Source organism: Coregonus clupeaformis, unplaced genomic scaffold (assembly GCF_020615455.1).
Source record: "Coregonus clupeaformis isolate EN_2021a unplaced genomic scaffold, ASM2061545v1 scaf0577, whole genome shotgun sequence".
NCBI classification, from domain to species: domain Eukaryota; kingdom Metazoa; phylum Chordata; class Actinopteri; order Salmoniformes; family Salmonidae; genus Coregonus; species Coregonus clupeaformis.
The window spans coordinates 233,774-257,775 of record NW_025534032.1 but is presented as its reverse complement, the minus strand read 5'-3'; the positions used below and the strand labels follow the sequence as shown (position 1 = coordinate 257,775).

At 42.7% G+C, this 24,002-nt stretch overlaps 1 protein-coding gene across 3 annotated transcripts in view; it reads left to right on the top strand.

Moving 5' to 3' along the window:
• Positions 1 to 24,002, top strand: part of LOC123485119 (NACHT, LRR and PYD domains-containing protein 1 homolog) — a 58,733-nt gene that overhangs the window by 246 nt on the left and 34,485 nt on the right. For all 3 annotated transcript variants that reach the window (XM_045215999.1, XM_045216000.1, XM_045215998.1), the window contains exons 2-5: positions 489 to 526; positions 1,419 to 1,483; positions 1,616 to 1,830; positions 2,018 to 2,277. In XM_045215999.1, the coding sequence (XP_045071934.1) occupies positions 1,476 to 1,483; positions 1,616 to 1,830; positions 2,018 to 2,277 (483 nt within the window). In that variant the 5' untranslated portion in view covers positions 489 to 526; positions 1,419 to 1,475. The remainder of the gene's footprint in view (positions 1 to 488; positions 527 to 1,418; positions 1,484 to 1,615; positions 1,831 to 2,017; positions 2,278 to 24,002) is intronic.

Below are 24,002 nucleotides of genomic sequence, written 5' to 3'. Positions count from 1 at the left end.
CAATATGATGTAGATGCACAAAGTAAACATCATAGTGGGTAAACTTCTACAACAACTAAGGGCGTTGGAGCGCGATGCTAAACTCCTCTGTTTTGGTCCCGTGGCTACCACGCTGTAAGAGTGAAGAGAACCCGTGCACATGGGCAGATACTGTGTGAGAGAGAAGTCAGGCATCTTGCTCATCACAATATCTGCGGTGCTGCTCGTACAACATCATTTAGCTGACTCTACCTTTAAGCTCTCATCCTGGGATCTACCAGAAATCAGGCCCCCAACATCTACAAAACATGGACCAGAACCATGTTGTTTCCTGCTTCCACAAACATTCATTAATATAACACTAATGTCAGATTATGGTATGATAATGAGTGTACATTCTGAGACTGTTGCTCACTTACATTCATTTTTATTACAAGTCTGTTTAATATTTATTAATTCATTATTACATGAGATTGTCCGTTTTAAATAACAACTACTTTTGACTTCAGGGATTCCTCAGAGCTGTAAGACTTGTGACCATGTTGAGGTAAGTCATAATGTCAATTCTCACTTTTACATACCTTCAGGAGTCAGGCACAGTCTGAAAGCCAGGTGTGTACTGACCAACCATTCATACTGGGATATAGACAGTCCTGTGTTCTGCTTTAGTAATATAAACACAGTCTGAAAGCCAGGTGTGTACTGACCAACCATTCATACTGGGATATAGACAGTCCTGTGTTCTGCTTTAGTAATATATACACAGTCTGAAAGCCAGGTGTGTACTGACCAACCATTCATACTGGGATATAGACAGTCCTGTGTTCTGCTTTAGTAATATAAACACAGTCTGAAAGCCAGGTGTGTACTGACCAACCATTCATACTGGGATATAGACAGTCCTGTGTTCTGCTTTAGTAATATATACACAGTCTGAAAGCCAGGTGTGTACTGACCAACCATTCATACTGGGATATAGACAGTCCTGTGTTCTGCTTTAGTAATATAAACACAGTCTGAAAGCCAGGTGTGTACTGACCAACCATTCATACTGGGATATAGACAGTCCTGTGTTCTGCTTTAGTAATATAAACACAGTCTGAAAGCCAGGTGTGTACTGACCAACCATTCATACTGGGATCTAGACAGTCCTGTGTTCTGCTTGTAGGAATGCAGGATCTTAGCTGTTGTCACATTTTGTCATTAGACAGTTTAATTGGATCAATCGCCAGCATTCCATGTAACATTGAATAAATACATTAGATTAGTTACTTTGCTTAATGGGCCAGTTTCCCGGACAAAGATTAAGCCTAGTCTTGGACCTTAAATAACTTTCTATTGAAACTTCCATTGATCATGCTTAAAGTCCAGCACTAGACTCAATCTGTGTCCAGGAAACTGGCCCCATATGTATAACTGACATGCTTGTCCTTGTTCAGGACTCCACACACTGGCTTCAGATTGAACCCTTGACTTCCACTGTCCAGGGAGTGACAATGTTCAGGTAAAATAACTACTTTTAACATTTCATTCCACTTGCTAGTGTATTTCCCCATTACCTTTGGGAATAGGCTTCTAATCCAACCTCTCCATTTGACGATTGACCCTCTCTACCATATCTTGTTGTTGCCCTCAGGCACAGGACACCCAAAGGGCATTATGAGTGCACAGTGTCTGGGCTCCGCTGGGTGTGTGAGAGAGATGTCATTCTGAAGTATCACTTCAGGAACTGGGAACCCTACAGTCAACTTCTGAAAGACATGCAGTACGGACAAGGTGGTCCATTGCTGGACATCACTATGGAGTTAGGTGAACTGGAGGAAGTTCATCTGCCACACTTTGTCTGTTTAGGTAAAACCATATTCACATAGTATTTAGAAAGACATTTCCATGTAACTGAGTTTCACTTCCTGAATGAATAAATGAATATTCTGGGAGTTTGAGTTTAATGTGATCTGGTACCACATATTCTTTGTGTTTTAGTTGTTTGAATAATACAATATTTGTCTTTCTGTCTCCTTTTTATTGTGTTGTTCAGGGACCAACCCTTCCCTGAGGAATGAGATGAAGATTCTTCATGTAGAGGAACATGGAGTGTCTGTTGAGGAAGTGCATGAGGTCACCAGATTCCATGCCAAAATTCTCCATCCCAAGTTCTCAGTTATCTCTGTTATACTGAGCTATATCTTTTGGCGGAACATAGATGTCCACTGTGAGCTGATGCTCTATCTGTCAGTGAAAAATCAAACACTAATTCCACGCCTATACCTGTTCCCCAGTAACCCCAGCCAAATACAGGTGAGGTACCATTCTTTTAGAGGTGACCTTAACTAAGCAGTGGTACGGTTATGTTGACACTCATAACATGAAGATAATAGTGTGTTGCTAGTTTTCTGAATAATGTTTGAATAAGACTATACATTGACTGGTTGTGTATTTCATGCCTCGTTTCGCAGGCTGTGAAACAACAGGAAAAATCTGAAGGGTCTTCAAGGGTTCTCATCTCAAGACCAGAGCAGGCCTTCAAACTGAATAGTTACTTCAGACTGAACATTCCCTGTTCTACCTACATCAATCCACAGGTACAGTTTTAGTAGACTAAGAACATGAATCTGACATTTAAGTCACATTTCTATCCATTGCTCTCTCTCGCTCGATGGCTCTCAATTCACATGGCTTTATTGGCATGGGAAACATATGTTTACATTGCAAGCAATCTCTCTCTCGCTCTCTCCATCTCTCTCCAGAAGATTCATCTCATACATAGAGACTCCACACCAAGCTTTTTCAGGGCGGTTGTGAAAATGACAGGGGTTGATATTGAGATGGAGTTATTCGGTGATGATGAGAGGATTGCATGGAGAGAAGTGGTATCACAAGGTAGGAGCATATGTCAATCATAACTTTGTACTTTTGTAACAGATGCTATTTAGAGTGATATAACCTCATTTGGTTTATCTTTCAGATGAATACATCACTGCCACCCATTCAACAAGTAAGTAAACATGAGAGTTACAGTGCATTCAGAAAGTATTCAGACCCCTTGACTTTTTCCACATTTTGTTACGTTACAGCCTTATTATAAAATGGATTAAATTGTTTTTTTCCCCCCCTCATCAATATACACACAATACCCCATAATGACAAAGCAAAAAAAAACATATTTATAAAAACTAAATAAATAATGAAATATCACATTTACATAAGTATTCAGACCCTTTACTCAGTACTTTCTTGAAGCACCTTTGGCAGCGATTACAGCCTCGATTCTTCTTGGGTATGACGCTACAAGCTTGGCACACCTGTATTTGGGGAGTTTCTCCCATTCTTCTCTGCAGAAGCTCTGTCAGGTTGGATGGGGAGCGTCGCTGCACAGCTATTTTCAGGTCTCTCCAGAGATGTTAGATCGGGTTCAAGTCCGGGCTCTGGCTGGGCCACTCAAGGACATTCAGAGACTTGTCCCGAAGCCACTCCTGCGTTGTCTTGTCTATGTGCTTAGGGTCGTTGTCCTGTTGGAAGGTGAACCTTGGCCCCAGTCTGAGGTCCTGAGCACTCTAGACCAGGTTTTCATTAAGGATCTCTCTGTACTTTGCTGAGTTCATCTTTCCCTCGATCCTGACTAGTCTCCCAGTCCCTGCCGCTGAAAAACATCCCCACAGTATGATGCTGCCACCACCATGCTTCACCGTAGGGATGGTGCCAGGGTTCTTCCAGATGTGACGCTTGGCATTCAGGCCAAAGAGTTCAATCTTAGTTTCATCAGACCAGAGAATCTTGTTTCTCATGGTCTGAGAGTCCTTTAGGTGCCTTTTGGCAAACTCCAAGCGGGCTGTCATGTGCCTTTTACTGAGGAGTGGCTTCCGTCTGGCCACTCTACCATAAAGGCCTGATTGGTGGAGTTCTGCAGAGATGGTTGTCCTTCTGGAAGTTTCTCCCATCTCCACAAAGGAACTCTGGAGCTCTGTCAGAGTGACCATTGGGTTCTTAGTCACCTCCCTGACCAAGGCCCTTCTCCCCCGCTTGCTCAGTTTGGCCGGGCGGCCAGCTCTAGGAAGAGTCTTGGTGGTTCCAAACTTCTTCCATTTAAGAATGATGGAGGCCACTGTGTTCTTGGGGACCTTCAATGATGCAGAAATGTTTTAGTACACTTCCCCAGATCTGTGCTTTGACACAATCTCGGAGCTCTACGGACAATTCCTTCGACCTCATGGCTTGGTTTTTGCTCTGACATGCACTGTCAACTGTGGGACCTTATATAGACAGGTGTGTGCCTTTCCAAATCATGTCCAATCAATTGAATTTACCACAGTTGGACTCCAATCAAGTTGTAGAAACATCTCAAGGATGATCAATGGAAACAGGATGCACCTGTGCTCAATTTCGAGTCTCATAGCAAAGGGTCTGAATACCCTAATACATTTGTAAACATTTGCAAAAACCTGTTTTCGCTTTGTCATTATGGGGTATTGTGTGTAGATTGATGAGGAAAAACATGTAGTTAATCAATTTTATAAAAAGGCTGTAACGTAACAAAATGTGGAAAAGGTGTAGCGGTCTGAAGACTCGGTAATTGGTAAATTGATAAAAGCATTATCAATCTACAGTTGAAGTCGGAAGTTTACATACACTTAGGTTGGAGTCATTAAAACTCGTTTGTCAACCACTCCACAAATTTCTTGTTAACAAACTATAGTTTTGGCAAGTCAGTTAGGACATCTACTTTGTGCATGACACAAGTAATTTTTCAAACAATTCTTTACAGACAGATTATTTCACTTATAGTTCACTGTATCACAATTCCAGTGGGTCAGAGGTTTACATACACACTATGAGCTGTATAAGGCCATAAATCAACAGGAAAACGCTCATCCAGATGCAGCGCTCCTAGTGGCCGGGGACTTTAATGCAGGGAAACTTAAATCCGTTCTACCTAATTTCTACCAGCATGTTAAATGTGCAACCAGAGGAAAAAAAACTCTAGACCACCTTTACTCCACACACAGAGACGCATACAAAGCTCTCCCTCGCCCTCCATTTGGCAAATCTGACCATAACTCTATCCTCCTGATTCCTGCTTATAAGCTAAAACTAAAGCAGGAAGCACCAGTGACTCGGTTAATAAAAAAGTGGTCAGATGACGCAGATGCTAAGCTACAGGACTGTTTTGCTAGCACAGACTGGAACATGTTCCGGGATTCTTCAGATAGCATTGAGGAGTACACCACATCAGTCACTGGCTTCATCAATAAATGCATCGATGATGTCGTCCCCACAGTGACCGTACGTACATACCCCAACCAGAAGCCATGGATTACAGGAAACATCCATACTGAGCTAAAGGGTAGAGCTGCCACTTTCAAGGAGCGAGACTCTAACCCGGACGCTTATAAGAAATCCCGCTATGCCCTCCAATGAACCATCAAACAGGCAAAGAGTCAATACAGGACTAAGATTGAATCGTACTACACTGGCTCTGACGCTCGTCGGATGTGGCAGGGCTTGAAAACTATTACAGACTACAAAGGGAAGCACAGCCGCGAGCTGCCCAGTGACACAAGACTTCCAGACGAGCTAAACCACTTCTATGCTCGCTTCGAGGCAAGCAACACTGAAGCATGCATGAGAGCACCAGCTGTTCCGGATGACTATGTGATCACGCTCTCCGTAGCCGATGTGAGTAAGACTTTTAAGCAGGTCAACATTCACAAGGCCGCAGGGCCAGATGGATTACCAGGACGTGTACTCCGAGCATGTGCTGACCAACTGGCAAGTGTCTTCACTGACATTTTCAACATGTCCCTGACTGAGTCTGTAATACCAACACGTTTCAAGCAGACCCCCATAGTCCCCGTGCCCAAGGACTCTAAGATAACCTGCCTAAATAACTACCGACCCGTAGCACTGACGTCTGTAGCCATGAAGTGCTTTGAAAGTCTGGTCATGGCTCACATCAACAGCGTTATCCCAGAAACCCTAGACCCACTCCAATTTGCATACCGCCCCAACAGATCCACAGATGATGCAATCTCTATTGCACTCCACACTGCCCTTTCCCACCTGGACAAGAGGAACACCTACGTGAGAATGCTATTCATTGACTACAGCTCAGCATTCAACACCATAGTGCCCTCAAAGCTCATCACTAAGCTAAGGATCCTGGGACTAAACACCTCCCTCTGTAACTGGATCCTGGACTTCCTGACGGGCCACCCCCAGGTGGTAAGGGTAGGTAACAACACATCTGCCACACTGATCCTCAACACGGGGGCCCCTCAGGGGTGCGTGCTCAGTCCCCTCCTGTACTCCCTGTTCACCCATGACTGCATGGCCAGGCACGACTCCAACACCATCATTACGTTTGCCGACGACACAACAGTGGTAGGCCTGATCACCGACAACGATGAGACAGCCTAAGGGAGGAGGTCAGAGACCTGGCCGTGTGGTGCCAGGATAACAACCTCTCCCTCAACGTGACCAAGACAAAGGAGATGATTGTGGACTACAGGAAAAAAAAAGAGGACTGAGCACACCCCCATTCTCATCGACGGGGCTGTAGTGGAACAGGTTGAGAGCTTCAAGTTCCTTGGTGTCCACATCACCAACAAACTATCATGGTCCAAACACACCAAGACAGTCGTGAAGAGGGCACGACAAAGCCTATTCCCCCTCAGGAGACTGAAAAGATTTGGCATGGGTCCTCAGATCCTCAAAAATTCTACAGCTGCACCATCGAGAGCATCCTGACTGGTTGCATCACCGCCTGGTATGGCAACTGCTTGGCCTCCGACCACAAGGCACTACAGAGGGTAGTGCGTATGGCCCAGTACATCACAGGGGCCAAGCTTCCTGCCATCCAGGACCTCTATACTCAGGCGGTGTCAGAGGAAGGCCCTCAAAATTGTCAAAGACTCCAGCCACCCTATTCATAGACTGTTCTCTCTGCTACCGCACGGCAAGCGGTACCGGAGTGCCAAGTCTAGGTCCAAAAGACTTCTCAACAGCTTCTACCCCCAAGCCATATGACTCCTGAACAGCTAATCATGGCTACCCGGACTATTTGCACTGCCCCCCACCCCATCCTTTTTACGCTGCTGCTACTCTGTTAATTATTTATGCATAGTCACTTTAACTCTACACACATGTACATATTACTTCAACTACCTCAACTAGCCGGTGCCCCCGCACATTGACTCTGCACCGGTACCCCCCTGTATATATAGCCTCCCTACTGTTATTTTATTTTACTTCTGCTCTTTTGTTCTCAACACTTTTTTTGTTGTTGTTTTATTTTAACTTTTTTGTTAAAAATAAATGCACTGTTGGTTAAGGGCTGTAAGTAAGCATTTCACTGTAATGTCTGCACCTGTTGTATTCGGTGCATATGGCCATGATTTGATTATATTTGACACTAAGTTGACTGTGCCTTTAAACAGCTTGGAAAATTCCAGAAAATTATGTCATGGCTTTAGAAGCTTCTGATAGGCTAATTGACATAATTTGAGTCAATTGGAGGTGTACCTGTGGATGTATTTCAAGGCCTACCTTCAAACTCAGTGCCTCTGCTTGACATCATGGGAAAATCAAAATAAATCAGCCAAGACCTCAGAAAAAAATGTGTAGACCTCCACAAGTCTGGTTCATCCTTGGGAGCAATTTCCAAACGCCTGAAGGTACCACGTTCATCTGTACAAACAATAGTACGCAAGTATAAACACCATGGGACCACGCAGCCGTCATACCGCTCAGGAAGGAGACGCGTTCTGTCTCCTAGAGATGCGAAAAGTGCAAATAAATCCCAGAACAACAGCAAAGGACCTTGTGAAGATGCTGGAGGAAACAGGTACAAAAGTATCTATGTCCACACTAAAATGAGACCTATATCGACATAACCTGAAAGGCTGCTCAGCAAGGAAGAAGCCACTGCTCCAAAACTGCCATAAAAAAGCCAGACTACGGTTTGCAACTGCACATGGGGACAAAGATCGTACTTTTTGGAGAAATGTCCTCTGGTCTGATTAAACAAAAATAGAACTGTTTGGCCATAATGACCATCGTTATGTTTGGAGGAAAAAGGGGAACGCTTGCAAGCCGAAGAACACCATCCCAACCGTGAAGCACGGTGGCAGCATCATGCTGTGGCGGTGCTTTGCTGCAGGAGGGACTGGTGCACTTCACAAAATAGATGGCATCATGAGGAAGGAAAATTATGTGAATATATTGAAGCAACATCTCAAGACATCAGTCAGGAAGTTAAAGCTTGGTTGCAAATGGGTCTTCCAAACGGACAATGACCCCAAGCATACTTCCAAAGTTGTGGCAAAATGGCTTAAGGACAACAAAGTCAAGGTATTTGAGTGGCCATCACAAAGCCCTGACCTCAATCCTATAGAAAATGTGTGGGCAGAACTGGAAAAAGCGTGTGCGAGCAAGGAGGCCTACAAACCTGACTCAGTTACACCAGCTCTGTCAGGAGGAATGGGCCAAAATTCACCCAACTTATTGTGGGAAGCTTGTGGAAGGCTACCCGAAACGTTTGACCCAAGTTAAACAATTTAAAGGCAATGCTACCAAATACCCACGGGGGGCCAGTATGAAAAATGTATGCACTCACTAATTGTAAGTCGCTCTGGATAAGAGCGTCTGCTAAATGACTAAAATGTAAATGTAAAAAATACTAATTGAGTGTATGTAAACTTCTGACCCACTGGGAATGTGATGAAAGAAATAAAAGCTGAAATAAATAATTCTCTCTACTATTATTCTGACATTTCACATTCTTAAAATAAAGTGGTGATCCTAACTGACCTAAAACAGGGGATTTTTACTAGGATTAAATGTCAGAAATGGTGAAAAACTGAGTTTAAATGTATTTGGCTAAGGTGTATGTAAACTTCCGACTTCAACTGTAGATTAGCCTGGTTCTGAATGACATCTCCTCCAGGACTTGATGTAGATTAGCCTGGTTCTGAATGACATCTCCTCCAGGACGTGATGTAGATTAGCCTGGTTCTGAATGCCCCAGCCTGTTTCTCTACGTCTGTGAAAACCGACCCTAAATATGAATGAAACAGTAGTGGTGTGATGTGTTCATTGATTCAGGTTGTTATTGTTACAGAATGTGTTCTTAATGCAAAGATTAACAATACAATGAAGACTTTTACTGTAGGTCACTCTGAAAGAAGTCTGTTTCTAAATGTCTGAAATGTGAATGAACAAATGTAGTTATTTTATAACCTGACTCTCTCAGGTGCTGTGTTGGGGGCAGGGCGTCCGGCTGAGAGCAGTCTGACTGGTTCTGCAGAGCAGCAGCTGGGTTCTGTACGGACAGAGTTTGTGAGACGAGTGTCAGGACCTGTCCTGGATGGTCTGCTGGACGGACTCCTGCAACACACAGTCATCAACCAGGAGGAAATGGAGTCAGTAAAGGTGATAGCTGAGAGGGCAGAGAAGGCACGTGACATCATCGACATGGTGTTGAGAAAAGGAACTGAGTCATGTTCCAGGATGATCAACCTTCTTGGGGAGCTGGACCCCTATCTAGCAGGAGGGTCAGTTAGTCCTCCACTAGGTACCTAGGTATGGACCCCTATCTAGCAGGAGGGTCAGTTAGTCCTCCACTAGGTACCTAGCTGGACCCCTATCTAGCAGGAGGGTCAGTTAGTCTTCCACTAGGTACCTAGCTGGACCCCTATCTAGCAGGAGGGTCAGTTAGTCCTCCACTAGGTACCTAGCTGGACCCCTATCTAGCAGGAGGGTCAGTTAGTCCTCCACTAGGTACCTAGCTGGACCCCTATCTAGCAGGGGGGTCAGTTAGTCCTACACTAGGTACCTAGGTATGGACCCCTATCTAGCAGGAGGGTCAGTTAGTCCTCCACTAGGTACCTAGCTGGACCCCTATCTAGCAGGAGGGTCAGTTAGTCCTACACTAGGTACCTAGGTATGGACCCCTATCTAGCAGGAGGGTCAGTTAGTCCTCCACTAGGTACCTAGGTATGGACCCCTATCTAGCAGGAGGGTCAGTTAGTCCTCCACTAGGTACCTAGCTGGACCCCCTATCTAGCAGGAGGGTCAGTTAGTCCTCCACTAGGTACCTAGGTATGGACCCCTATCTAGCAGGAGGGTCAGTTAGTCCTCCACTAGGTACCTAGCTGGACCCCTATCTAGCAGGAGGGTCAGTTAGTCCTCCACTAGGTACCTAGGTATGGACCCCTATCTAGCAGAACATGTTGATACAACTCTGTCTCTCTCTCACACCAACACACCTACCTACCTGATGTCTGTGTATTTTAAACTTTAGATTTTAAATGTCATTGTATACGCATTGTAAGCATGTATTGTGATGTTATTGGAATTTACTTACTGTATTTGCATACTCACTGTGAATGTGTCCGGGAAAATGGCTCTGAGAATTTGTCATTCATCTTAAAACCACAGAAATGTATTTTATGAATACAGTGGGGAAAAAAGTATTTAGTCAGCCACCAATTGTGCAAGTTCTCCCACTTAAAAAGATGAGAGAGGCCTGTAATTTTCATCATAGGTACACGTCAACTATAACAGACAAAATGAGAAAAGAAATTCCAGAAAATCACATTGTAGGATTTTTAATGAATTTATTTGCATATTATGGTGGAAAATAAGTATTTGGTCAATAACAAAAGTTTCTCAATACTTTGTTATATACCCTTTGTTGGCAATGACACAGGTCAAACGTTTTCTGTAAGTCTTCACAAGGTTTTCACACACTGTTGCTGGTATTTTGGCCCATTCCTCCATGCAGATTTCCTCTAGAGCAGTGATGTTTTGGGGCTGTCGCTGGGCAACACGGATTTTCAACTCCCTCCAAAGATTTTCTATGGGGTTGAGATCTGGAGACTGGCTAGGCCACTCCAGGACCTTGAAATGCTTCTTACGAAGCCACTCCTTCGTTGCCCGGGCGGTGTGTTTGGGATCATTGTCATGCTGAAAGACCCAGCCACGTTTCATCTTCAATGCCCTTGCTGATGGAAGGAGGTTTTCACTCAAAATCTCACGATACATGGCCCCATTCATTTTTTTCCTTTACACGGATCAGTCGTCCTGGTCCCTTTGCAGAAAAACAGCCCCAAAGCATGATGTTTCCACCCCCATGCTTCACAGTAGGTATGGTGTTCTTTGGATGCAACTCAGCATTCTTTGTCCTCCAAACACGACGAGTTGAGTTTTTACCAAAAAGTTCTATTTTGGTTTCATCTGACCATATGACATTCTCCCAATCCTCTTCTGGATCATCCAAATGCACTCTAGCAAACTTCAGACGGGCCTGGACATGTACTGGCTTAAGCAGGGGGACACAGCAGGATTTGAGTCCCTGGCGGCGTAGTGTGTTACTGATGGTAGGCTTTGTTACTTGGTCCCAGCTCTCTGCAGGTCATTCACTAGGTCCCCCCGTGTGGTTCTGGGATTTTTGCTCACCGTTCTTGTGATCATTTTGACCCCATGGGGTGAGATCTTGCGTGGAGCCCCAGATCGAGGGAGATTATCAGTGGTGTTGTATGTCTTCCATTTCCTAATAATTGCTCCCACAGTTGATTTCTTCAAACCAAGCTGCTTACCTATTGCAGATTCAGTCTTCCCAGCCTGGTGCAGGTCTACAATTTTGTTTCTGGTGTCCTTTGACAGCTCTTTGGTCTTGGCCATAGTGGAGTTTGGAGTGTGACTGTTTGAGGTTGTGGACAGGTGTCTTTTATACTGATAACTAGTTCAAACAGGTGCCATTAATACAGGTAACGAGGGGAGGACAGAGGAGCCTCTTAAAGAAGAAGTTACAGGTCTGTGAGAGCCAGAAATCTTGCTTGTTTGTAGGTGACCAAATACTTATTTTCCACCATAATTTGCAAATAAATTCATTAAAAATCCTACAATGTGATTTTCTGAATTTTATTTTCTCAATTTGTCTGTCATAGTTGACGTGTACCTATGATGAAAATTACAGGCATCTCTCATCTTTTTAAGTGGGAGAACTTGCACAATTGGTGGCTGACTAAATACTTTTTTTCCCCACTGTATATTGTACAGTGTTGGCCTGATAGAGGTTAATGAGAGGGTCTGGATATCAACACAACCACCTCAGTCTATCAGCAGTTTTCTCAGTGAGAGCACATTGACCATTGACAGACATACGGAGCTGCTCAACCTCTCTCCCCTTTACCAATGACTTGAGAGTGGCTGAAGGACATATAAGGAGCTGTTCAACCTCTCTCCCCTTTACCAATGACTTGAGAGTGGCTGAAGGACATATAAGGAGCTGTTCAACCTCTCTCCCCTTTACCAATGACTTGAGAGTGGCTGAAGGACACATAAGGAGCTGTTCAACCTCTCACCTCTTTACCAATGACTTGAGAGTGGCTGAAGGACCAATCAGCCCCCATCTATACACATGTCAATTAAAGGAATGTATTTTGTGTGTGTGTGTCTTTGTATATACTGTGTGTGAGTTGGTCTCTGATTACTGTGATTAGTTCAATGTAACGTCATATACTATACATTATAATCAGTCTGTTTTGGGTTTGCAGAATCATTGTATATCATTGGTTTTCCATCCTATCATGTTACCACACAGATGTGACTGTCTAGCTCAGCGGTTCCCAAACTTTCCCATTCTGGAGACCATCAAATCACCGTCCAAAGCTCTTGAGGACCACCATTCGCGGAGTCGCTGTTTTTTTTTCTATCATTCAAATTCTATCAATAGATGTGAATGTAACAAAGCCTGTAAAGGTCTATTATTATAAACTAGTTGCATTGTGAAAAGGAACGTAAAATTGATTATAATACCATTAATACTCCCAACTGTTATTATTTTTGAATAATAAAATACTACAATCTAAAAAGTAATTGAGGGCCACCTGCACCACCCCCCAAGGACCACAGGTTGGGAACCACTGGTCTGGAGTCCTTCTGCCAAACCTGGTTGTTGTGTCACACTGCCCTCCTGGTAGCACTGTAAAACAACACCTAATTAAATCAAATCATGAAATTAAATAAATTAACTGCAGTTTTACTAGATAGAATCTTAACTTATAGGCTGAATACTTGTATTAAGTGTATATAGACTTTACATGAACCTATGGGTGTTGAATCCGCCCACTGTGTTGAAACAGGAAGTCCATATATAATGAAGTAGAGGAACGGGTCCACCTCTGATTGTAGATCAATGATGATAGTGATTTTTTTAAAAACTGAAATTAGTAACATTTAATTAGGAAATGTTAGCAGACTTAGAATGTTGTTTAACAATATGAAAAAAAGCAATAAAGTCCATCGCCTTTATAGCAAAAATAATATTATAGCATCGACATTTGTTAACAGCATTAAAAGTAATGATTACTAGATAGTTGTGAGATTGATCAATATAATGTTTGCTTGAGTGTTCAGCCCCAGTTTTACTAGATAGAATCTTAACTTATAGGCTGAATACTTGTATTAAGTGTATATAGACTTTACATGAACCTATGGGTGTTGAATCCGCCCACTGTGTTGAAACAGGAAGTCAATTTATAATGAAGTAGAGGAACGGGTCCACCTCTTATTGTAGATCAATGGTGCCGCTACTTCGCTTCACCTCCGTTCCGCCTGTATGAAAAACCAAGACCTAGAAAGAATAAGGTCGTGACCTCGGCGATTTTCCTTCAAAATAAAAGTCCCGCAATGATGATTGTGATTTTTTCTATACTGAAATTCGTAACATTTTGTGAGGAAATGTTAGCAGACTTAGAATGTTGTTTAACAATATGAAAAAAGAAATAAAAGTAAATTGCTTTAAAAGCGCAAATAATATTATAGCATTGACATTTGTTAACAGCATTAAAAGTAATGATTACTAGACAGTTGTCATGGTAACAGCAGTAATACAAATAACATTTATGATGCTACTATTAATAATAATAGCAATAACACTATTAATAATAATACAATTATTATAATAATCAATTTTAGAAAACACTCTAAAATCCCATCGTTAATTAGATTAGATGAGTTTATTAGTCACATGGAGAGGGAAGCAAAATCTTATGCTCTGGGCTCCAACAGCGCAGGTCAAAATAAATCAAATCAGGGTGGTGGTGGGGGCAGGGTAAGAGTCTGTTGGGTGGTGGTGGGGGCAGGGTAAGAGTCTGTTGGGTGGTGGTGGGGGGAAGGGTAAGAGTCTGTTGGGTGGTGGTGGGGGGCAGGGTAAGAGTCTGTTGGGTGGTGGGGGCAGGGTAAGAGTCTGTTGGGTGGTGGTGGGGGCGGGGTAAGAGTCTGTTGGGTGGTGGTGGGGGCAGGGTAAGAGTCTGTTGGGTGGTGGTGGGGGCAGGGTAAGAGTCTGTTGGGTGGTGGTGGGGGCAGGGTAAGAGTCTGTTGGGTGGTGGGGGCAGGGTAAGAGTCTGTTGGGTGGTGGTGGGGGAAGGGTAAGAGTCTGTTGGGTGGTGGTGGGGGCAGGGTAAGAGTCTGTTGGGTGGTGGGGGCAGGGTAAGAGTCTGTTGGGTGGTGGTGGGGGCAGGGTAAGAGTCTGTTGGGTGGTGGTGGGGGCAGGGTAAGAGTCTGTTGGGTGGTGGTGGGGGGCAGGGTAAGAGTCTGTTGGGTGGTGGGGGGGCAGGGTAAGAGTCCGTTGGGTGGTGTGGGCAGGGTAAGAGTCTGTTGGGTGGTTGGGGGCAGGGTAAGAGTCCGTTGGGTGGTGGGGGGCAGGGTAAGAGTCTGTTGGGTGGTGGGGGCAGGGTAAGAGTCTGTTGGGTGGTGATGGGCAGGGTAAGAGTCCGTTGGGTGGTGGGGGCAGGGTAAGAGTCCGTTGGGTGGTGGGTTTCCCGAGTGGCGCAGTGGTCTAAGGCGCTGCATCGCAGTGCTAGCTGTGCCACTAGAGATCCTGGTTCGAATCCAGGCTCTGTCGTAGCCGGCCGTGACCGGGAGACCCATGGGGCGGCGCACAATTGGTCCAGGGTAGGGTAGGGAATGGCCGGTTGGGTGGTGGGGTTAGGGTAAGAGTCCGTTGGGTGGTGGGGGCAGGGTATGAGTCCGTTGGGTGGTGGGGGCAGGGTAAGAGTCCATTGGGTGGTGTGAGTCCGTTGGGGAATGGCCGGCAGGTATGTAGCTCAGTTGGTAGAGCATGGCGTTTGCAACGCCAGGGTTGTGGATTCGATTCCCACGGGGGGCCAGTATGAAAAATAAATAAAATAATGTATGCACTCACTAACTGTAAGTCGCTCTGGATAAGAGCGTCTGCTAAATGACTAAAATGATCATGTAAATGTTAGCTTGAGAGTGTTCAGCCCCATGACCACGATCAGTGCCAAGTGGTGGAATAAGGGAACTGCTTGTCAAGCGTAGAATGGGGAAAGGGAGATAATAGCAGGTTGTACAACTGAATGAATGAATTCAACTGAAATGTGTCTTCCGTATTTAACCCCTCTGAATCAGAGAGGTGCTGGGTCTGCCTTAATCGACATCCACGTCATCGGCGCCCGGGGAACAGTGGGTTAACTGTTCAGGGGCAGAACGACAGATTTTTACCTGGTCAGTTTGGGGATTCGATCCAGCAACCTTTCGGTTACTGGCCCAACGCTCCTACCCGCCAGGCGACCTGACGCCCCAAAATATACTGTATGTTGAAATTATGAGAGTAATAATGACATTTTTTCAGTGCATTTGTAACGATAATAATCCATATAAAGTACAGTAATTTGTTAAATTAGAGGTACGTGTGAAAGTGAAACTATTGTGTAAATCCTATAAAAGACTGAGATAATGGAAATCCAATGAGAGATGGCTGATCTGCTCTGTTGGAAGATCTGGCACCGCTGCATTTCACAGAGAGCACATTTTTAGAGACAGGTGGGACTTTTTAGCAGAAAGTACAGATTGGCTCATCAGATATCGTTTCCCAAAACCAATCTTATAGGATCTTTGAGAGGATTTAAGACCAACTTTAGAAAGGCAAACCCATGCCATTCGGGTGCACGTCAAAGTGTTATCCATCCTTTGGGTTTTTGGCAACGGGCACTTTTCAGCCGGAGCTTGCCGATCCGGAAGCGGGATCTCACATCCCTCGATGAGCCAATGTTTTGGATGCAATCATCAGCAAAACGTACTGTAACATACAATTTCCACCATCGCGCAACAGGTTAAGAGGGGTTTATTTGCCATCAATGGGTTCCCAAATACGAACGGAGAAATAGACGGCCCCCACATCGCCATAAAAGCACCATCCCAAAACGAGTTCAACTAGGCTATGTGAACAGAGAAGGCTTCTACTCTTAATGAGCAGGTGATAGGTGATGTTATGTGCAAAAGATGCTATTGAATATAGTGCCCAGGTGGAAAGCACGACTTGTTCATTCTGCAGAACAGCAATGTTGCCGATCCGCCTACAGGGGGAGCTGTTGAGGATGGATGGCGTATTGGTGAGTATTGCCTACTGCTAGTGTCAGATATTGAACACAACCAAAAGGTTTTATTTGTCTCACTCAGTTGTGGTTTGATGAGTAACAATGAGCGTTATAACTCCACGTGAAATACGCCCATCATTCACCCTTCATGGTGACAATAACCCCCTTATTTGCTGTATAGTTGGGAAGTAATGGAATTAGGCCCAGACAGTATATCTAAAGAACATATCCATGGCGAACTTCAAATGTCTTTGGAGGTGTTGGCAGAATGTTTTATTTTACAGTGACATTTGCTGTAGTTTTATCTGACCGTTTCTGAAAGACAAAAACACTTGCAAATAGTTGTGGACCTGTAAACAGATCGTTGGAATGCAATAATGTTTTGCATTCACTTTTTCCCGAAACTAAATATGCTGCCCTGCCCACAAATTCGGAAACATTGTCTACTCAAGATTTTTTTTTTAAATAAACCAGAGTTTATTGGTAGCCTACACACTTCAATTATGATATTTATGATAATGTATTATGTTTATAAATGAAATATTGTCTACGCAAGAAATGTCACGTTTCAGTATTCTGGCTTAGCCTACAAACGTCAAGGGAAAAAGGTGAATCGTCTGTTCTAACGTTAAACTGCGCTCGGATCGGATCGCATAGAGCAAAATAGGCTGCTGGAAATACTGTAGCTGATCTATTTACTACTGTGAAGTGGGTCCTATTAAATGAGAGATGGGACGAATGGTAGCCAAACCTAACTTGTTATAGGCCTATAGGCTATTTCACGAGTATAGGCTTTATTCTGCAATAACAGGAAATGTATGCCTATTTCTAATTATTTTAGAATGTAAAGATAAATGGATTTTCACTAACGGCAAATGATTGCATCTTGTTATTAACCTTTTTATTGTTATGAATAAGCGTGTCCATCATATCCCACATTTACACTAAATACTAATCTACTTGCCTTCCTGCAATGCAATACTTCAACCACTAGAAACTGTGTATACGCATGGTCTAAAGTTAGCGGGAAGGTGAGTGTGTGTCTGTCTGTCTGTCTGTCTTCTGTCTGTGTGTCTTCTGTCTGTCTGTCTGTGTGTCTTCACATATTTCTATATTTCTTAATTCCATTCTTCTACTTTTAGATTTGTGTGTATTGTTGTGTATTGTCAGATACTACTGCACTGTTGGAGCTAGGAACACAAGCATTTCACTACACCCACAATAACATCTGCTAAATATGTGTATGCGACCAATACAATTTAATTTGATTTAAATGGCCCCTGGGTGTGAGAATTCATTATTGAAAAATATATAGAGAAACGTTGGTAAACCAATACATAGTCAGGGTTGGGGTCAATTTCATTTAATTTCCAGTCAATTCAGGAAGTAGACTGACATTCTAATTCCAATTCTCCTCAATGCTTTTCAATTAAGACAATTTGGATTTGGAATTTGGTTAACTTTCTGACTGGACTGGAATTCAAATGGAAGTGACTCCAACCATGTACATAGTCACTATGAAAATATAGACCTTAATGATATTTTTAGTAAAAGTGAAATATTGTGTTTTTTATTCTGTAGTGTTTTAATCTCTCTGTGTGTGTCTGTGTTTGTGTATATGCTTTAGTGTGTGTGTGTGTGTGTGTGTGTGTGTGAGAGAATTGGTGAGATAATGAATAAATAATGAGTTAATTTGTATCACATTATTCTAGGTCAGTGTATTCCAACCTCTCCTCTGGGATCCCTAAGGATCACATTACTCTAGGTCAGTGTATTCCAACCTCTCCTCTGGGATCCCTAAGGATCACATTACTCTAGGTCAGTGTATTCCAACCTCTCCTCTGGGATCCCTAAGGATCACATTATTCTAGGTCAGTGTATTCCAACCTCTCCTCTGGGATCCCTAAGGATCACATTACTCTAGGTCAGTGTATTCCAACCTCTCCTCTGGGATCTCTAAGGATCACATTACTCTAGGTCAGTGTATTCCAACCTCTCCTCTGGGATCTCTAAGGATCACATTACTCTAGGTCAGTGTATTCCAACCTCTCCTCTGGGATCTCTAAGGATCACATTATTCTAGGTCAGTGTATTCCAACCTCTCCTCTGGGATCCCTAAGGATCACATTACTCTAGGTCAGTGTATTCCAACCTCTCCTCTGGGATCCCTAAGGATCACATTACTCTAGGTCAGTGTATTCCAACCTCTCCTCTGGGATCCCTAAGGATCACATTAGTTGTTTTTGCCCTAGAAGTAACACACTTGATTCAACTAATGAACTAATTATCATCAAGCCTTTGATGAGTAGAATCAGATGTGTTGGTGCTAGGGCAAAAACATGTATTTAGTATTTATTAAAATGTTTATCTACCTGCCCAGGGACTACAGTTGGAAACTAGCTAGCTGGCTAAATCTGGCACATTCACAGAAATGTTGAATGATGTGCAGTATCACTGTCAATTACATGTTCAATAAATGAAATTAAAAGGAATGGAATGTATTTATGTGTGTGTGTTTCTGTGAATGTGTTTCGGTCGATCTCTGTGTGTGTGAATGTGTCTTTGATAAGTGTGATTAATTCAATGTAACTTCACATTATAAATAGTCCATTTTTAAATTCATATGCTATACATTACAATAAATACTTTTTGGGGGGTTTGCAGAATCATTGTATATCATTGGTTACCCATCCTATCATGTTACCACACAGATATGACCGTCTAGCGTCCTTCTGCCAAACCTGGGTGTTGTCACAGGGCTCTCTCTTGGTAACACCAGGAAAACATCACTAAATCAAATCCTGAAATAAAAATAAACTTTTACTAGATAAAATATGAATTTATGGGCTGAATACTTTATGAAGACTTTACATGACATAAATATATACTGTAAACCTATACGTGGTGAACCCGCCCACTGTGTTGAAATAGGAAGTACATTTATAAGGAAATAGAGAAAGAAATGGACACTATCGGTCGAAGAAAAATGCTTCTGAGGTTTGCAGCGTTCTTTTACAATTTGATGTAGAAAAGTGTTTTGTAAAAGTTAGGCCATCGCAGAGAGAGGTGATTTAGGGGGTAAGACATCCGCAGAATTGTTAACTTATTCAAATACTGGTTTCAACGTTCAATATGGATCATTTTAGGCTTACTTACATAGTCGCTGGATCATATTGATTAGCCTAGTCAATATGAATCAATGTTATATATATATTTCGCACATTGACTCTGCACCGGTACCCCCCTGTATATATAGCCTCCCTACTGTCACTTTATTTTACTTCTGCTCTTTTTTCTCAACACTTTTTTTGTTGTTGTTTTATTTTTACTTTTTTTGTTAAAAATAAATGCACTGTTGGTTAAGGGCTGTAAGGAAGCATTTCACTGTAATGTCTGCACCTGTTGTATTCGGCGCATGTGACCAATAAAATTAGATTAGATTAGATTTGATTTGATTTGATTTATATTATAGGCTACAGGGCTATGAAGTAGGGTATGGGCGATTGACTGCACATGATCGTGATATTAGCTTTGCGCTCTTTTTTCAGGTAAACTAGTTTCTTTGAAAAAAAAGTCAGTCTCGTCAATTCGGCCAAGTAAAAGTGACGTGCAGCAATGGGCATTGAAACGTGTTTTTTTTCCGAGTTCCAAGTTATTTTGACCACACTGAAGTCGAAAGTCGGAGAGTTCCCAGTTGATTTGACCGCACTGAAGTCGAAAGTCGGAGAGTTCCCAGTTGATTTGAACACACTGAAGTCGAAAGTCGGAGAGTTCCCAGTTGATTTGAACGCACTGAAGTCGAAAGTCATCATCAACTTGCTGTAGTCACCTCTGTTAAGGTGAGGTGTTGTAAATGTAGTGTAGTCAGTCTGTTAAGGTGAGGTGTTGTAAATGTAGTGTAGTCACCTCTGTTAAGGTGAGGTGTTGTAAATGTAGTGTAGTCAGTCTGTTAAGGTGAGGTGTTGTAAATGTAGTGTAGTCAGTCTGTTAAGGTGAGGTGTTGTAAATGTAGTGTAGTCAGTCTGTTAAGGTGAGGTGTTGTAAATGTAGTGTAGTCAGTCTGTTAAGGTGAGGTGTTGTAAATGTAGTGTAGTCAGTCTGTTAAGGTGAGGTGTTGTAAATGTAGTGTAGTCAGTCTGTTAAGGTGAGGTGTTGTAAATGTAGTGTAGTCACCTCTGTTAAGGTGAGGTGTTGTAAATGTAGTGTAGTCAGTCTGTTAAGGTGAGGTGTTGTAAATGTAGTGTAGTCAGTCTGTTAAGGTGAGGTGTTGTAAATGTAGTGTAGTCAGTCTGTTAAGGTGAGGTGTTGTAAATGTAGTGTAGTCAGTCTGTTAAGGTGAGGTGTTGTAAATGTAGTGTAGTCAGTCTCTTAAGGCGAGGCGTTGTAAATGTCCCAACACAGGAAGTCCATGTATAAGGAAGTAGAGGAATAAATGGACGTTATGGGTAGAAGACAAAAACATCGGAGGTTTGTAGCTTTCTTTTACAATTTAATGTAGAAAAGTGTTCTGGAGAAGTTAGGCTATCATAGAGAGACAGATGATTTAGGGGTAAGACATCTACAGAAATATAAAGTTAATACAATACTGATTTCAACTTTCAAGAATGATAATTTTACTGTACATTGGTGTTGATTCATATTGCTTAGCCTAATCAATATGATCCAATGTGATGTGATGTTATAGGCTACAGGGCTACGAGGTAGGGTATTATTGGTAAAGGCGATTGACATCACATTATCGTGATTATTATCCGTATGTCGAAACTGCGTTAGAAAGACGTGCATCGGAATTATGTAAAGCTGTCACTAAAGAAAATAGTCTGTTTCGACAAGTCAGTCAAGTAAAAATGACGTGCAACAATAGACATAGAAACTATTTAAATGTTGGGATCAGTCAAAGTTCAAGTTGAAAATGCTTTCTGGCGACACCGATCAGAAAGGCTGTGGTCCGTTTTGCTCAGTGCTCTACGCTTCATATAACTTGGCCAGCGCACTGTTGCGTAATGTTCCGCATCGTTGTCCGCAGACCCTGAATACAAGCCCGGGTGCAACGGACGAGATAAGCTGTTGGCACCAAGTCAAGCAGTTTATGGGTGTATTCACTAAGGGCACTATTCCAACTTATGAAATTACGCCTTTCCTACGCACTGCTCATAGTTTCTATTCAGACTTTACCTTATTAAGTTGCACAACGGGTTTTGCAGGCGTGGTTCGCTTGCGACCGCTGAATAAATGTATTTCAACCGCTGAAAACACTCCCACTTGCTTGGTAGATTTAAAAATACTCCGATTTTGTAGATTATTTAGGCACATTTTAGGGTTAGGAAAGTATGTATGAATCATAAAATAAACTGGTTTGGAGAACCTTTACACACTAAATATATTGATTAATAAAAAAATACAGTGGTTTGATTCATCCTGAAAGTTGTCATATTCAAGTTCAATCCATGAAATATTGGAAGGTGGAAAAAAGTGTACAATAGGGGGTTGAATAGGGGGTCCTATACATTTACCCTAATTCTCACTAATCATGGAACTGTATGAAACCGGTTCAGTCGTCGTGAACCGTGAACCAGGCTACAGGTTTAACCTGCTACGTGTGGTCTGAGTTCCATAATGATTCAAACAGGCTACATGTCCTGAATTCTTGCACAACGTTAGCCTAATGCTAACGACCCTCAGGAACAACTGACGTGACAGAGGAAAGAAAGGGAAACAGAATGGAATGACGCTAAATGGAAGCTACAAATTGAAGAAAACGAACACTAAAGTGACAGTTATAAATGTATGTGGGTTTTACTGACCGTGGTTCTCGATAGTGGCTGATATTTAACATGATACAACTTGTAAAATAAACGGAGAAAAGCCCGGGCATAGCCTATAATTAAAACATTCCGAAGCTCATACATCAACTCGGCAGGTTCAGTCCTACAGAAGCCTAAAGCTTGGGGGTCCAAATTGCATCCACGCCTATTATGAGGTCACACCAGTAGAGGTACGTGCGTAAAATCACTGGGGAAGACAGAAAAATACAATACAATCTATGTGTTGTAATAATGTTTTTGCTCTATAACCTGTTAATTCATATGCCTTGTGACCCTGATATAGGCTTTAGGCCTAAAGGTCGAGACAATAAGAAGACACAGTGGGAGAATAAATTCAACCACACCTTTGTTTTATCACAAAACCAGAGAGCAACTTCTGTCCGGTTAAGTCCACAAAGCATATTCTATGTAACAGACAGTTACATGACCTACATCATGGTCAAGGAAGTTAATGTTTCCGATCACTAAACAACTATTGATTTAGAACCACAGAGAGTTACAGCAAGTTGCAAAGAATGGTTCAATGTCCTGATTTATGTGTTTGTGCAAGTATAAAAAAACATGTTGACTCACCCTACTTGTAGAGAAACGCCAATGACATCCTCCTCTCTTTCAGGTTGACAAAATGGTCTATCACTCTGTCATACAGTACACGGTCTATCACTCTGTCATACAGTACACGGCCTATCACTCTGTCATACAGTACACGGTCTATCACTCTGTCATACAGTACACGGTCTATCACTCTGTCATACAGTACACGGTCTATCACTCTGTCATACAGTACACGGTCTATCACTCTGTCATACAGTACACGGTCTATCACTCTGTCATACAGTACACGGTCTATCACTCTGTCATACAGTACACGGTCTATCACTCTGTCATACAGTACACGGTCTATCACTCTGTCATACAGTACACGGTCTATCACTCTGTCATACAGTACACGGTCTATCACTCTGTCATACAGTACACGGTCTATCACTCTGTCATACAGTACACGGTCTATCACTCTGTCACACAGTACACGGTCTATCACTCTGTCATACAGTACACGGTCTATCACTCTGTCATACAGTACACGGTCTATCACTCTGTCATACAGTACACGGTCTATCACTCTGTCATACAGTACACGGTCTATCACTCTGTCATACAGTACACGGTCTATCACTCTGTCATACAGTACACGGTCTATCACTCTGTCATACAGTACACGGTCTATCACTCTGTCATACAGTACACGGTCTATCACTCTGTCATACAGTACACGGTCTATCACTCTGTCATACTTTTTTAAATCAAAGGCCAAATGCCCGGAGGCTTCCCTTGTCTTCAATGCTACGGGCAACAATGTCATACTCGTTTGGACCAGACAGCATCAGATAGATGGCCTACACATAGAGAGACAGAGGGGCGCTGTTTAGCTCGCTCGGATGCTTTCTCCTGTGAGATACATTCAGCCTCTTGCGAATTAAAGGACAATTATGAAGCACAGAGAGACGAAAGATACATTATAGCCTGGCTTCCCTTGGTATAGAATAAATACCTGTCAGCTATTTTAACTCTATGTAATGTCTACTTGGTAAATGTTTATAATGTCTGTCAATCTAAGCTGTAACGTATTTTTTAGTAGTGTTTTCCCGAGGTAGACTAGCTGTTGTTATGGAGTCAGCTAATGGGGATCCAAGTAAAATCAAATCAAATTAACTGTGCATGTTTAAATGCAACATGAAGTCTCTGTTTGAACTTTGACCACAGACAGTAAAAATGTTGTCATTGTTAATGGTTCTTC